The sequence below is a fragment of the Fundulus heteroclitus genome, chromosome 2 (assembly GCF_011125445.2).
Source record: "Fundulus heteroclitus isolate FHET01 chromosome 2, MU-UCD_Fhet_4.1, whole genome shotgun sequence".
Classification (NCBI taxonomy): domain Eukaryota; kingdom Metazoa; phylum Chordata; class Actinopteri; order Cyprinodontiformes; family Fundulidae; genus Fundulus; species Fundulus heteroclitus.
Genome location: NC_046362.1, coordinates 12,278,511 through 12,295,230, shown reverse-complemented (window position 1 = coordinate 12,295,230; position 16,720 = coordinate 12,278,511). Strand labels below are relative to the sequence as shown.

Below are 16,720 nucleotides of genomic sequence, written 5' to 3'. Positions count from 1 at the left end.
AAACCCCAAGTCCAAACCAAGACACCAACCAGTATAAATGAAGTTGTCCAATGCTGATGAAATGAGTGGTCAAATATTCAGCCAGAATTAAACCAGTAACTACAAAAAAGCATGTGCTTTTTCTGAAAGTTACAAAAACAAAACTATTGTAAGGACAAATGTGCAATTTCCCCCTGTGTATAATTTTTGTGGATGAGAGAAAATCTACCATACTGTAAATTCAAACTTGTGTTCCCAAATCCAGTCTTTAGAAATCCTTGAAGTTGTTAGTTGCATCATTATTCCAGCATGAAAAAAATGAATATATTAACATATTTATGCCCACTAACATATTTATGCCTATGACAAATGTATGTACACTTCTCACCTGCACTGCATATGACCTGTCTTTGTTACTGCCTTGTATTTATTGTCAAATTTCAGTGTAAGTGCCTTCTTCTCAAAAGCTCCCTTGCAATAAGGTTAGCGGTCGCTGGAGACCACTGGGCCGGGTGTCAGGGAAAAGTGGCAACATGATAAATGTGTGTAATCTCAAAGCTGTTTCTGATTCACAAACATTTTACCCAAGGGAACGGAGAGAATAGGAAGCTGGAATCAGATGTGAACACAAAATTTATTATAAATATACGTCTACATAACAATTTCTAATCCTCTCTCTATTTAAATATCTTGTTTAATCTTTTCTGTACATATAATTCTATGTATATAATGTATTGTTGCTGCTGTTACAAAAGGACATGCAATATCTACAGTACAATGATACATCTATCAAACTTATATCAACTTATTTCTCAATAAATAGTAATAAATTATCTACCTTCTACATTTGTACATTTTATTGCACATATTATTTTACATTACTGCTTTGGAATACAATTTTCCCTTTTTCATGATGACTTGAAGTCAGTATTAGCTGCTATGACTGTGTTTCCCATTTAGATAATGACTTTCCTTATTCCACGACCTCAGAAGAAAGACATTTCAACCGCGCATCTTTGTCCTCAAACGTCACCTTTTTGTTCCTCTTGGGATCGATCCAGGAGTTGTGAATGATTGCATTGTTAGGTGTAGGATCAGCCTCGATTATTGACACCACTCGCTTTTTCATCTTGCTTTTTAAGACTTTTTGGAACTTCTGCCTTGTAAAGGCATAGAGCAGGGGGTGAAAGATGGTGGTCCCATAAGCCATCACCAGGAAGCCTAGTCTCAACCTAAACATGAGGTTACTGGGGCCCACACTTAGGATGACCGTGTTGAGAACAGTGATTGGCGTCCAGCACAACAGGAAGGTGGACACGATCAACAGGGACATCCTGAAAACCCTCTTTTGGCGTTCTCGCCTCTCCCTGTGGCGCTTGACAGCCCTGCGCAGGGCAATGATGACGGAGACAGACGTGCGCATGCCTAGTGTGGGATTGCGGGTGGTGCTGCTCTGGGATGCATCTGTGGCCTCTTGTTGTGTTGACATGACTGTCATGGATGGACGCTTTTTCCTGCGAGCCTTCTTCTTCTGTGATGCGTGAAAACGCGTGCCTATGCGAATGTTGAGCGCCTGCAGGATCTTGGAGTAGGTGATGAGCATGACAATGGCCGTAAAGAAGAAAATGGGGATCTGAGCGAGCAAGTGATAATAGAGGCCGGGTTCAGTGTAGCACTCGTTGCCCAGGATCCCATTCTCCGCCGCTGTCTGGTTCAGCTCAGCGTGGTCGTGAGCAAAGAAGCCCACCTCGATAAAGGGTACAAGGAAACTAACAAAGGACAGCACCCAAATCAAAGCCAGCAGCGCCAGCGCACGACCCATGGTCAGCACCCTGTTAGCTGGTTTTACAGAGATGTCATAGCGATCAAGGGTGATGGCAAGCACGTTAGCAGCAGTGGCAACACTTGCAAAGGAGATACAGGCTTCATGGAAACAGCAGACAAGGGCCATGTCTCTTTCCAGGGAGAGAAGCACTACCACAATTGTTAGGGGGATACAGCACACACAGATCAGTACGTCCAGGACATGGAGGTTCATGGTGACAATGTTACTGACAGAGCTAATAAGGTTTGACTTCATACAGTAGAGGGCAAGCACCGTGACGTTGGAGCTCAGACCTAGCAGGATTTCCAGCATCAGGAAACCTGTCAAGGATATCTGAAAGCTAACAGGGTATGGGTCGGGGGTCGACAGACTCATGGCGCTGCTGATGGGCTCAGTGTTGTCGGTGACCGTGACGTTGCTCATGGTGGATTCTTTTTGACGGCAGGGAAAAATATGCATTATCCTGCATGTAGGGAGAAGAAGAAAAAACTTAGGATGTAACAGAAGCCTGTATTTGTTAATTTCTAGACAGAAAAAAAAAGTTCAACTGTAATGGTAACATGGTAACCTTACTGTAACATACAAGTTGAATATCCTACAATGTCTTGCACTAATTGTCTTCTTACTGTATATTTAATAGTATAAATATGCATCAGACTATAGTGGTCCAGTTTAGACCTATAATATGCTAATAAATTGTTTAGGACTTTAAGAATCAGAAGTAACAGCATTCAAACTATGTTTCACTAGTCTTCCCGCCATAAGCAGTCTTTAATAAGTTAGGGCCACCTATACACTAGGTGTGTTAGAGAAAATTAGCTTTTATCAAAAGCAAATTTTATTATTAGTTTAAAAAAAGACAAAATGGCTACAGATTTGTAATTTAAAGCTGTATTTTAGGACCTTCTTTGCACTAGCGCTTTTGTAATTAGCTTACTCAGCATTTGGAAATACCAGTTTCCAAACAATGTATAACCTTACATGGGATGTTTGAGTTTCCAAGTGCCAGTTATGGCTCAAAGGCCTCAGTATGTATACTAACTACAATGAATAGTCTAACCATGTTATACTATGCATTTATTTGTATGTACGATCTGTTTCTCATTAGAAAAAGAAATTGTCTCAAGACGTGTCACATTACAAGAAAGCTTCTCATTGCTAAAATAGCCAAGTATGGTCTGGTGGTAGCTAAGTACGGTCTTAAAGTAGTTTAGTAATGTGGCACTTAAATTGTAAATTGTCTGTATTTTCACTTTCTCATGGACAAATATTAAATGTGATTTCTCAGAAAAAACTCCATTCTGACTATCCCGCTATACCTCGAAGAGATGCACGTTAAGATGTGTGCATTTCTTTGAAATAAATGCACAAAGAAACGATAAGTCATTTTGAACAGGGTCTTAGCGTTTGTATAATGATGAAAAAAACCTAGAAAACCTCTCTGAAGACATTTCAATAACTTGCAACGAAATAATTATTCACTAATATTATTGCAGATATCAAGGGGAAAAACAAAAGCAGTTTTATTTACCCTTTGCCCCAAAACTATCTGAATACCAGGACTGTGTTATCAGGGCAGGCTGTCCATGCTGGATCCACAGAGAGACGCATCACAGCCAAACATAGACAGTGGAGGTGTTTCCGCTCCAGCAGAGCCCTCCCAGTATGGGTTTTCCTTTCACAGCCGGTCCATCCCAGAGGTGCACAAAAGCACCTGGCTGTCTCGCCAGAAATTTCAGCCTTTTGTTTCTGAGCTCCACGGCCAAAAGTGAAGAGCTGTATTCAGTGAATAGTTGCTTTGAGGAAGATGTATGCATTGACAGATGAGCTGGAAAAGGGGTCAGATGTCAGATGCTTCCTCTATTTAAAATATCACGATATTCCAAATAAGAAGCAATTCAGCCAACCCAGAAAACCTAACGAAAGTCTTCTTTTCCACAGTACTGGAGTATTTAAACCATAATGGATCCAAACGTGTGCTTTTTGCCCCTTTCCGTTTTTATCCCCGCTAGAAGGTAATGAGATGTATCTGATGTGTCTAAATATGGAAAACTGCTTCCATCCATTAGCAAGTATTCCAAAAGAAAAAGCTGTCAGCGCACTGTGTTGGTTCCCCAGTGTGCAACAAGGTGATGTCCAAAATGTGCTAGGAATAGGCCAGTACGTCCGGATAGTGTCCAGGCCTTTGCCCCACCAGGGAGCACTAATGGAAAGGGCCTTCACTGTCCAGTCTTCACATCAGTCAGGTTCCAGCCAATATTGACTTGTAAACTAAGCACAGGCCTCCAGTTTCTCCTCAACAAACAATACCCTAAATCATCGGAGATGTTACCGCAGCATGGATGTCCAGTCACCATGACACATGTGATCACCGGTAAGTGGACATGTCGCGGCTCAATTCAGCTGTCTATGAAAGGTCATTATCATGGAGTAATGGATGTCGCTTCTTCAGCTGAAAAGCTGGAATCTCTGACATCAGTTCGATACCAGGAACCAGAACGCCATCTGTATATCCTTCATCTGTATGCCTTCGGATTACAGTAACCTGAAGTGAGAAAGAAAAAAAAAGAAAGTAAGCGAAAGAGGGAGTGAGACGGTGAGTGAGAAAAAGCAGATGGAGAAGGAGGGGGAGTGTGGGGGATGTGTGCCTTAATATAAACATATTCTCAATAAAGACGCAACAAGGAAATTCCCAATAACATAGAAACCAGCCTCTGATGTCTTGTTGTGTTCCTGCGGGACAACACATGGACTCCACATCATTGGTGCATTAACATAACAGTAGCACCACAACAGCTCATCCTCCTGTCTCCAGAAGGAAGACTTATTTGCACTGGCATTTTGCTATTTATAAAGCCACAGCGCTGATGAAATGGTCATTCAGTTTTCATGACCGGACAGACTCACTTGAGGCTTTAGGACAGAGTGATCCCATAGGGGGGATCTGTCATGAAGACGCAGTTACTTTGTGTGTCACTAAAATTCTTGTAATCTCTTCAAAGAAACGCTGTGTCCTTTTTTCAAGGTTGTTCCAGCCAAAGACGATTTGCTTTACTTAACTTGATTGGGTTAAAATGTCAGGGGAAATGTTTGGTGAGTACAATGCAGCCGTATGATGCAGAAGATTGGATACTGCACAGCAAAAAGATTAAAGCGCTCAGTCGAAGTTCTGCTATTGGAGAGTCTGACAGCTGTGTATGTAAATGTGTGGCTGTATGGCATAAATGTCTTTCTATGACATACACACATGCAAATTTATGAATAAAGATGCCAAAAACCTTTAGCTATTTAAATCATGGTTTGTAAAACACAGTGAAATTGAAAGCATTTAGGGAAAATGTGCCGGACCTAGGACTGTGCACCTTGGGTTCTCTCTGCTGTCTTGCACGCATTATTTATAGTCTGGCTTTAGAGCAAGCCTACAAGTGAGGAGTGCACCATAAACACACAGCAAAGCTCACCATTCGGAGTACACACACAGGCTCCAGAGCAGGTCCAGTCACCACGCCGTATCCACTCCTTCCATTGCTGAAACGCTGCAGGTAGAATGGGGAGGATTCTTGATGATGTCAAGGAGCATTCAAGGGATCACGCTTGAATCTTGAATAGCCAAGAGTCTTCTGTGTTCTCTTCATGAGCACCAGTCAGAAGAAGTCCTGCAAAGAGTTGTCCTTTATGGATATTTGTGATATTATTGCCTTTTCCTCTGGTCTTCATTCTTTCAGTAGTTTAAATCTTTATGTGAGCAATCTACGTCAAACTAACTCTGTTATGTTTCCTCTGTGCCTAACTGACTGAAATAGAGTGCAAACCATCACACTCCCGGTATCTCTCCATCTCCCACTCTCTCGCTCTCCTCTTCCTCCCTCACTCCCTTGTCCCCCCTCTCTCTTTCTCTCTCTCTTACTGCGGAGGTTTGCAGTGCTCCCCCAGTCCTGATTGGTCTGCAGTAATAGGCTTAACCCTTTTCTCACCAGGAAGGGGAGGTGTTTCTTGTAGATCTGCCTCTGTCCTCGCTTCTCCATCGCTGACTGTGCGAGGCTGTAGTGATTTGTTTCAAATGTAGCAAATGTGTTTTTGTATGGGGAATTTTTAATGTCAGTGTGCCGAATGCCCAACCTGCTGCAGAGATGCAGCGTTTTCAAAGAACAAGGAGATCAAAATGCTGCAATGAATTAATCAGCTCTGTTAGAAGGTAATAAACGAGTAATGTGAACTGTAAAGAGAATGATTAGGAGGCAGTAAAGAGAAGCAACATCTGCTTCATATTGATTTTCTGCACTTATTTAAGTCTTTACATGAGCATGGGAGACAACCGGACTGTCAGAGGAGAGATCTATTCTGAGTGGGAGAAATAGATGGATGATGCAAGACGGGCTGAAGTCAGAAAAGGAGAGATGGAGTGTTGCAGTTCTGACGGATAGTTGCAATTTAGTAGCTTGATCTGATCAGCAGGAGGTTGACCACCCTCTGTTCCTTTGTAAGGTACAACCATGACCAGAGGCTATCCTGGTAGCTGACATCCCTCCTTTAAAAAACAATGAGGGAAACTTTTCTACCTTCTCAGAAAGAAAACATGGTTGTCAAACTTTTTCTAACAACCCAGTAAATGCAGAGTTATCCATGTACCACCATCTGTACAGACACTTTAAAGGTTGCACAACGGAACTGTGGACCTTTTCAATGTTTTTTTATTAATTGCATTATCTATACTTTCCATTAACTTTACTTAGAAGTCAAAGGTTCAAAATTCAAAGTTGGAAAAACTTAAATTAAGTAACATGGTATTTGACCAAAGTTAGCACTCATTTGATACAAGGGTTTGCGACATAGTGTGTTGTTTTGAGTAATATCAAAATTTGCATATTAATGATGTGGCAGCTGGCATTATCAAGCATCTCTCTTACTTAGCAAACAATGGAAACCACAACAGTAGAATAAAGCAAAAGATCTGTTAAAATGCATACAAACTCTGGGGCACACATGTTAAGTTCAAGGCACATGTCAAATATATCAGGCCAAGGATGGATGACTATCTTGTCTGTGCCCTGATATACAAATAATGCTGAGGAAAGTCGTTGTACCCTTTCAGGTGATTGGCACCTCTGTAGCATGAGATCATATTGATAATTTGTAATTTCACTGCCATGTATGGCTTAATGTAAAGGATGACAAATGCACAATTGTCTAGAAGAAAAATCCCTCTAAAACATTAAAACTTTATTTTAGGTTAATCATATAATTGATGTTGGGCTTGCACACAAGAACACTAATTATTGAAATTTGATCAAAAGGTTCACAAAACAAAGGATTGTATAAAGGTGTGAACACTTATGTCACCACATTATTAAAGCTTTTTTTTTCTTTTTTGTGCATTTTAACCACACACATATTTGTAGGATTTCAGTCTAAACTTGAGAAAACCTTAAAATATTCATTTTTTGTGGTCTTTGGTATTTACATCTCAAAATCCAGTGTGCACCTTCCATAAATACATGGAGAAGAGAAATTGCATCCTGTGTTGTGATGAAAAGGCTCCCCTGAACAAACAAACGGTAAGCAGAGGAGTTTGAGCACATCTATCCTCTGGTGCTGTGATTAATCTTATTTTTGTGCTATGTGAAAATAGAGATATAGTCTAGTTAAACATACAATACAGTCACATTCAATAAATAAAATTATGCATTCCAATGAGGCTAATTTCTCAGCTTAAAAGTAGCTTATGAAAATACCTATAAAACCTTAATCCAGGTATTAAAATATCTTCCACTAAGTCAATGTTTCTGTATTTTTTTTCTCGATTGGTTTGATGTTATATTCTAATCTTAAAGTTTGTGATTTCCTGGACAATCATAACAGAAATAAATGTGTGTAATGAATCTATATAATATGTTTCACTTAGGGAATCGAGTTACTGAAATAAATTAACGTTTAAATAATATATTAGTTCAATGAACATGAATGCAATTCCATCGCTAGAAATCACCCCAAAAAACCCCCTTGGTGTTTAATATCACACAGTAGTGTTAGAAGTTCTCAAAATTAGGTAAGGTGCACAAAATAATTCATAAAAGCATTATTGTTTTCTGCTCTAGCTTGACATTCCCTGTATGGTGCCCTAAGATGACATTTATGAAAAAAAACAGAACTGAACTGAATTGAAGAATCAACCAGCTCTTGTTAACTTATAAATCAGCAGACCCAGTACAATAGACCAGAAATACATTGCACTTTCTTCAAGGATCAATAACTCATGAAAGGCATGGTTACAACACAAATTGCACCTGTTTATTGGTGGAGCAATGCATACAATGAGCAGGAGAACAACCTAATTTCAACAAAACATGCTGCCATACAGGTTGGACACAGCAGGAAACAGTCACAAAGCAGCATTTGTACACAGAAAAGAGATATTTTAACAATTGTTGTACCTTGAACAGCTTTGTTTGCTTAATTCTTGCGTACAAAGTTACTTTTCTCTCGTAATGTTGAACTGGTATGTTGCTTTTGAGCAATCTGAAAATAAAACTATCAGGACCGGCAGTTGTTCCAATCAGTTTGTCATAATAATCATTCTATAGTAACAAAATTAATTTACAAATGGCATAAATTTTTTGAATAACCAATTTTTCAAGAGTGTCTTGCCTTTTCAAGTGTTTTACCTACGAAAATAGATATATGTAGAATTTAAAGTCAAATATATATAAAAAAAATGTTGGTTAATATGTGTAAGGCTGGAAAAGAGCTATTCAAAATGCTGACAGATGCTAAAACGGTCAGGTTGAAACATTTCCCTTTTTTGTTTGAATGTAAAAAAAAAGAAAGAAAGAAAAAGCAATTTCCAGATGTCAGAAAACAACATTTAGTTGCTGAATGCTAATGTGAAACATCTACTTTCCATGTCCCACTTACAATGTGGGCTTTAATTGATGCATATTGGAAGTGGTGTAATGAGCTTTGCAGCCAGTCAGTCTGAGAGTCCTGATGGAGTCCATTATTGACACCAATGTCAACCCTTTTAATGTGGGAGTAGTAGAGGAAAAACCTTTATTGCAATGTGGTACAATCAAGGACACTGGATCAAACTGAGATTCAAGTTGCTTTTTCAGCTGATATGCACAGAGCATCACTACCTGTGAGAATAGCAAATACCACAATGTCACATTACATGAAAAGAGAGACAGGTGATAAAGATTGTTTTGAATATCGTATGATGTACATCATTGCATTAATGTGTATCCAATGTCAATCATAATCTAAACAGCAATCTGTCTGTGTCCAGAGTATTCAGGGAAGTCTTGAAATTGTCCCAGAAACAAAAAATAATCATAGGGAAAAAAATCAGAATTAGCTTTATTGACCATGATCCTGTGCACAATCAAGGGATCTAAATTTGCTAACAAAGCTCACTGCATACATACGTTAGGTATAAACATATAAGCTGTGTTTTTGTTGTTTATTTGGTTTTGGTCATCAGCCAGGTAGAGAAAGCCCAATTATATGAGGTATGACTCACTGCTGCCATATGCAGACATGTGAAAATGTTTCCATTTGAGAAGCAGATTTTTCCCATCAGGAACAAACTGTGGCACCAAAACCCTCTGACCCTCTCCTCTCATATCAAATTCCTAAATTCAAAGAAAATTGAATAAAAAAAAAGAAACCTCTTTCATACTCTTGAGCTGTGAGCAGTGACAGCATGGTGGACATCCCTGAGCTGGACGCCTCCTCCACAGAGCAACAAGTTGCTCTCTTCCTCTACTCCAAAGGCATTGCCCTGGACTGCAGTGACATCAAGGAGTGTCAACTGCTGCCCAGGAAGAATATCAGGGACAAACTGGCCACCATTGTGGGGTTTGTCATCCACCCACCCTAGTATGCAAAACTCAAACAGGGGAGGAAGCTGAAAGGATCAAACATTTTTATTTATTTATTTTTGTCTTTTTAACATATTTACTTGAATATTTTCTGAATGAATATCTCACCAAGCTCAACACACAAATAGCCAGGAAAGCAAGAAGTTGAGGAAACAGATAGGAATCCAAAACACTTGAACATCAATATGTGAAATATTTGTCAAATTAATGGGAACGCCAGAGGAAGCTGAAGTGCTGGTGATTAGTAGTTTGGAGGATAAGAACAAATACACATGAGCATCATGACTGGACATGGAGATGAACTCTAACAGACACACAATGGCAACACACAATTGCCATTGTGTGTTGACACACAATTTCACTAGCATAATGCATAGCTTGATTCTAGTTTTCTAAAATCAGGAGAAGTAGCAGAATCATCATTAACTTTATTTGTCATTGATACTGTATATATTCCAATAAAATTTGTCCTTGGCATTTAATCCATTCCTTAGGGAGCAGTGGGCTGCCTCTGTACAGTGCCTGGAAAGCATTCTGGGGCTAAGGGTCTTGCCCAGGAGCCCAGAGTGGCAGCACTGGGGACTAGAACTGTGAATATTATATACTTATCGAAATAGTAACTGCATAAGGGTCATAAGGGTCTTTACTAAAGGGTGAAATCAGAGGAATTAATTAAAACCCCTAAGGAGTGAGTTAAAGGGGGATAATCTGGTGTGCCATCTATTATATAACATAAATTGTCCAGTGAAGATATATAATAAACAGAACAAAACCAGAATGCCCAAGCTATTTACTTGTAGAAAATGCAGACAATTATAACAAGGATGATATATCCATCAGTTTACTGAATGAAACAGAAATAGTTGATCTGATAAAGAAATGTTTAACTTAGAGCCCCACTGACTTGATTGGGATCAACATGGCATTGGTGAAGAAGGTAATTGATGAGATTTCCAAACCTTCAACTTGTTTAAGAAACTTGTCATTTCAAACAGGTTAATTTCCTAGTAAATGGAAAAAGCCAAGGTAATACCAGCATATAAAAATGGGAACAAAAACATCTTCACTAATTAAAGACATGTCTCTTGGCTGTCACACTTTTCAAATATTTTAGATATACTACTTACCAAGTAGACTGGAATTATCCATCCATCCATTTTATAGACCCACTTATGCATGCAGGGGCACGGGGGAGCTGGTGTCTATCTCCAGTGGTCAATTGGTGAGAGGCGGGGTACACCCTGGACAGGTTGCCAGTCCATCACAGGGCAACACAAGACAAACAACATGCACTCACACCTTAGTATTAACCTAACCATCATGTTTTGAGACTCTCTGTAGGTTGTTTCCAAAGTACCAGGAGAGAACCCATGTATGCACAGAGAGAACATGCAGGCCCCAGACTGGGTTTTGAACCAAGGACCCTCTTGTTGCAAGGCAACAGGTTTACCAACTGCACCACTGTGTGGCCACCCAGACTGAAATGAATGTTAGAAAAATATAAATGGATTAAAGAAAGTCAGTATGGTTTCATAACAGAACATAAGTCAGTACACCCAACAACTCTAGCCATTTTATAAACGGTAAAAAAAATAATGACTATGATTGAATATAAGAAAACTGCTATTAGAGAGTTTGTGGGCATCTCACACAATCATCCATGACTTATTGATAAGTAAACCAGATATCGGATTTGAGGAGCTGTCTTGAACTGGGTTCAAAGATATTTGACAAGCAGACAGCAGTATGTGAAGTTGGATGTTATTTGTTCTGAATGCTTGGAAATTACTTGTTGGGTTCTTCAGTGCTTGGGACTAAATTGTCCTTCAACTTGAACAATTGTTTGGGAACAGTGAATATGTTCCATGTAAAGTATTAAAGATCATCTCCACAAAAAAAACTAAGCCGGCACTAGAACCAAAGGCACTCAACATTTTATACTGTTATATTATTACCATATCAAAGTTATTGAGCAAAGATTTAAGGCAACAATTACAAAAGTGTACTACAGTCACTAATAGCATTACAAAAGAAATGTAAACAATATGACTGGTTATCAGATACACACTAAGATACTTTTTATAAAAAATATTCAAAATCATTGATAAAGTGAAATTACAAACAGATGAAAAGGTAGGGGCTTTATATGTTAAAGGTTTAATATTAGTTTTATGCGTTTATTATTAGAACCACCAGTCGCAGCAATACTTCAAAACTGTAGAAGAGCATGAATGTTAAACTAACAGCAATGTAATTTTAAATCATTAAACAACAGCATGATCATTATGGGTATAATAATTGCTGTTGTTCTGTTAGTACTATTAGTATAGGTAGTAAAATTTTACTTTTACTACATAATTATTATTATTTTAATGCATAAATAAGGTAGTTATAATAGAAGGTATTGTTATTGTTATTGCGCCTGTAGTTGCACACTTCAGTTAAATGTTGTGTAAAATGAGCTGATTTAAATGTTAAAACCACTGCAAGATTTATTAGGCAAGGCAAGGTAAGTTTATTTATATAGGATTTTTCAGTAACAAGACAATTCAAGTGCAATACATGAACAGAAAAACATTACAGAGGGAAATATCACATAAGAAAATGAAAACAGTACATAATTGTTTCTAATAATAATAAGAAATAAAATAGGTAACTTCTTGGGGTTTTCCATTACACACACACACACACACACACACACACATATATATATATATATATATATATATATATATATATATATATATATATATATATATATATATATATAGTTTATGTGAATTTCACAGCATTACTTGCTTATTTATTATCTGGTAGAACATAAACTTTATTAAACAACTGCACAATAAAAGAAGGAGCAGTAGCTGTTTTTAAAAACATTCATCAAAACATTTACAACAAAAATTAAATACTATATCACTGAGTAACTTAAAACATGGAAGTAGTAGTAGTATCAAATAAAAACAAGAAAATGGGGGGAGAGAAATGATGTTAAATCAGTCATTAAGTTGTAAAAAATAAATTAAAACATGAATTGTTTTAACAAACCTGAAATAAATCATTCCACAAGTATAACAAATCAAGCAAGTATTGAAAAAGCTGAAAATTGTAAATAAGAGGGAGCAATTGTACATAAACAAAAAGCTTTTATGAAAACCCTGTAGTTCACAAACATGAAAACAATTTACATTTGCTAAAGTAGTTTATAATATAAGGCTCTGAGTGATGCTTAATGTATAGCCTATTGGGAGAAGAGAGAGCTGGCTCTTTGGACTTTGTATCGCAGGTTTTCAGCATGACATGGCAGCATTGACAAATGGTGCAATGATTGACTCTAGTGGTGTAACAAATATATTTAGAGCTGACCAATTAATTTTGTAATTTTACAGTTTTTTCTTTTTGTTTGGGGGTGCCATCTATCTATCAATTGACTAAATAAGTTCTGTCCTGCAATTGAAATTAAAAAATATATCAGCTGCATCATTCCTGTGAGAAAGTAGATATAGGAAATGCGAAGGATTTCTTCTTAAATAGAAGAAATCCTTTTATTTAAGAATCAGAACCAAAATTAGTAATTCACTGCAAAGTTGCCTCATACTACAAGGAATTTGACTTCAGTTCCACTTTGCTCTCAATTAATATTTTCAAGTACACTAAAACGTTGAATAAAAATACTTTTCTTGTGAACAGAAATATATCCATTTTAACAAAAGTGGTTTGGATGGGCGCAAAGAAGCCGGGTATCGATCTGAGTTCTCTGACTGTTAAGTGGTCATCAGATTGAGAGCCTGGGGAAACAAACTGTTACTGCAGCAGCTGGTTTTAGCATATAGCTCTCTGTAGCACCAAACGAAGGTAAATCCTAATCAGCTTGTTTCCAGGATATTTTAGGGTCTGTGGAGATGTTAGCTCTCCTTTTCTGACCCTTGACCTGTACAAGTCCTAGATGGAGGGAAGGTGATGGAAGGGCATAGAACAGACTAAATAATGGTGGTGTGGAAGTTGACCAGCAACTCTTATAGAAGGATGTACTTGTTCAGTTACCACATGAAAACCTGTCCCTGCCAGGCCTCCAGGCGAATATACAGATTTGTTACTGAACACTGTAGGCTCACATTTCTGATTTATTTGCCATAGAGGGCAGGAGAGGGACTACAGTAAATGTTTTTTTATTATTATTATTTATGCAGGGTAGTCCCTTGAGTCTCAGTGTCTCATTTACAAGAGATACCTTGTAAATGAGACAAGGTCTAAATACTGTCTGTTTCACAGTTTTGCAGCATGAAACTTGTGGCAGCCCCACAGCATATTTCACACTCAGGGCCTACTGGTACATTAAAGCAGTCTTGGAGCAAGGTCAGTTGACAAAAATTTGCCTGGGGCCCCAAGATGGCCAAGTCACACTGCTGTACGTCCCTGAGCCATTGAGGTATTTAAAGTGTGGTCCTAGGTTGACCGCATCATCTGCCAAACCATTCGCTCGGTAAGCAAACTGCACTGGTTCCAGCAGGGGCCCTGTGATCTTGTTCACATAAATAAACATGTGTTGCTTAAAGGATTTCAAAACCACAGAGGTCAGGGGTACAGGTCTGCTATCATTTAAGCTCATGAACACTACATTTTGTAGGGACCAGGATGATGGTGGAGTGTTTGTAACATAAGAGAACCTCACACAGTTCAAGAGAAGTGTTGACGAGCAGAGTCACAATGGGGACCAACTGGTCAGAAGACATCAGATCTTGGAGCTTACCTGGTGTTTTGCCACCAGACGTCTGGGTGAGGTGGCAAGGGGGTGGATGTTGGTGCATGGGGACCAGCAGCGCGATGTGCATGAGTTGGTGGAAAGTTGAATGACTGTCCTAGAAGTTGCTAAGGTCATCTACAGGCTTCTGTTGGCTGTAATGTAATCTCAAAGCATTTCAAACTCTCGCTGGGTTGTGAGTTGAAAAACTGTAGTTTAACTTTATGCCGTAGCTATTTTTAGCTGCTCTGATCTCCTTGGTGAACTTGTTCCTGGCCTGTTTATACAGGGCTTGGCCCCCACTGCTTGTAAGCTTCATCCATATTTTTATGCAGCTTCCTCGAATGTGAAGTGAACCATGGTTTATTGTTTTTATATGCGTGAAAGATTCTTGGTCTGTACACACACACATCCTCTCAAAGACTGATGTGTGATGTCACTGTGTCTGTTAAAGATTTCAGGTCAGTGGATGGGGTTTCAAACACAGTCCAATCTGTGCAGTCAAGGCACGCCTGTAACATCTGCTTTGTCTCATCAGTCCACTTCCTAAAAGCCCTAACAACAGGCTTAGAAGTTTTCAGTTATTAATTTAAAGATTCTGCATTAAAAACAGAACACTTCCCAAACTATAGAGTTAAGTAGAAGAATGAAGTTAATATTTCATTCCATAAATATTTTATGTGACTTTTTTCCTTTTACTTGAATATCTGATTTCAGCTTTAGCTTCAGCTTTTTTTTTTTTTTTTTTGCTCCTCTCACTCTTAAGTGCCTTTAGATGTTCATGGATATGCTGTGTTCATTTGCCTGCTGATACTTAAAATCCCGCAATGTCTCTGTACACACTCAACTGTTGCATAGCTGTTGTGTATCTGTGAGAAATAGCCTCTCTTTCTTGGGTCCCTGTGATGAAGTTAATGCACATGTGTTGTCACTTGCTGGAGCATAATTCCATTCTTTGCCAGCCAAACATCAGCAGGTGATCATGCAGCAGTGGGACGGGAGCCAGCAGGACCGGAGTATCCTGCTCTCAGACTTTTTATCTCCTCTATGCAGCAGGCATTGTGCCATTTGGTGCCACTGTGATTTGGCCTAGAAGTGACGCATTAATGAAGAGGCTGGTCTGTTGTCACGGGATCTGGAGAAAGTGCCCTCTTCATAAACCCCAAGGAGCATCTGGTCCAACCTCTCACAGGCATGTGGGATCTGATAACAATAGAGAAAACAAACGCTGTTCCCTTTGCTGCTCTTGCTCAGGTGTGTGTGTTATTCTAATCTGACCAACAGCACATCCTGTTTCTCTCATTATTCACCTAACGCTCCTTAATCGATACAAGAACAGGAGACTCAGACAAAAGGCAGAAGCGAGTAAATGTTGAATTTGGTAGGTGGATAAATTATGTTGGTAACCCAGTCACTGGCCAAAGAAATGAAATGCGGAAGTTTTCAAACTGCTAAATTTATTTATATAACTGAACCTTTATTAACATTTTTTATCAACGACCAATGACCTAAATGTATTTACTTGGGATTTTATGTCAAAGGCCAACACAAACCTGTGCATAATTGTGACGTGCATGTGAAATCCTACTTTGTTGAACCAAAGTAGATAAAGCTTAAAGGGTAACTCACATGTTTGTCATATAGTACCGTCTACATATCCCAGTCATTATTTTGAAAAATTTGTGCATATTTGTTGAAATCCTGCTTTTGTGTGTAAAAATCGTCAGTGTTGCACCCTGTAAGGGTTACACAATGGTCTTGTATTTAATTTCGAATTAACATTTCTGTCGATTGACCTGACTTAATTCTGATCTAGTGACGTCGGTAACTCTGCCACTCTCGGGTATAAAAGCAGCCCCATATTAAAAAAACAAAGAGAAGAGCAAAGAGAAGATCAACCATGCTTTGTGTCTACATTACGAATGAATCGCGACACGCATAGCTGACAGTGATCCCGCCAGGATTACAAAGTGAGAAATAAATATAATATATAGCTGGACCAATCCTGTCCAATAAGGTTCTCTTAGAACCAATAAGGTTCTCTTAGACTTAATGGAGAACATCTGTGAACAGACATTTTGTGGTGCCACCACAGTGGTCACCACAGTTGACCACTGCATTTTGCATGCACAAAAGGTGACACCGGCTTCACCGCTCTTCACGAGTCATCACTTCATTAACTCAACACGACTGGGATTTTACCAGGCATTCAATGGGAAAAGCCGAACAACGGCTGACAGATTACCCGCCCCGTTTACAGAAGCGTTGACTGGCCGGTCCAGTTCTGGAGCTACAAGA

At 38.8% G+C, this 16,720-nt stretch overlaps 1 protein-coding gene across 1 annotated transcript; it reads right to left on the bottom strand.

Moving 5' to 3' along the window:
- Positions 1-594: 594 nt before the first annotated feature.
- LOC105938463 (G-protein coupled receptor 22) lies at positions 595-5,703 on the bottom strand. The gene is made up of 3 exons (XM_012880211.3): positions 5,266-5,703; positions 3,336-4,349; positions 595-2,267 (listed from the first exon to the last, which is right to left on the bottom strand). The coding sequence occupies exon 3, from the start codon at positions 2,261-2,263 to the stop codon at positions 953-955; it is 1,311 nt and encodes a 436-aa protein (XP_012735665.2). The 5' UTR covers positions 2,264-2,267; positions 3,336-4,349; positions 5,266-5,703; the 3' UTR covers positions 595-952.
- Positions 5,704-16,720: the final 11,017 nt, after the last annotated feature.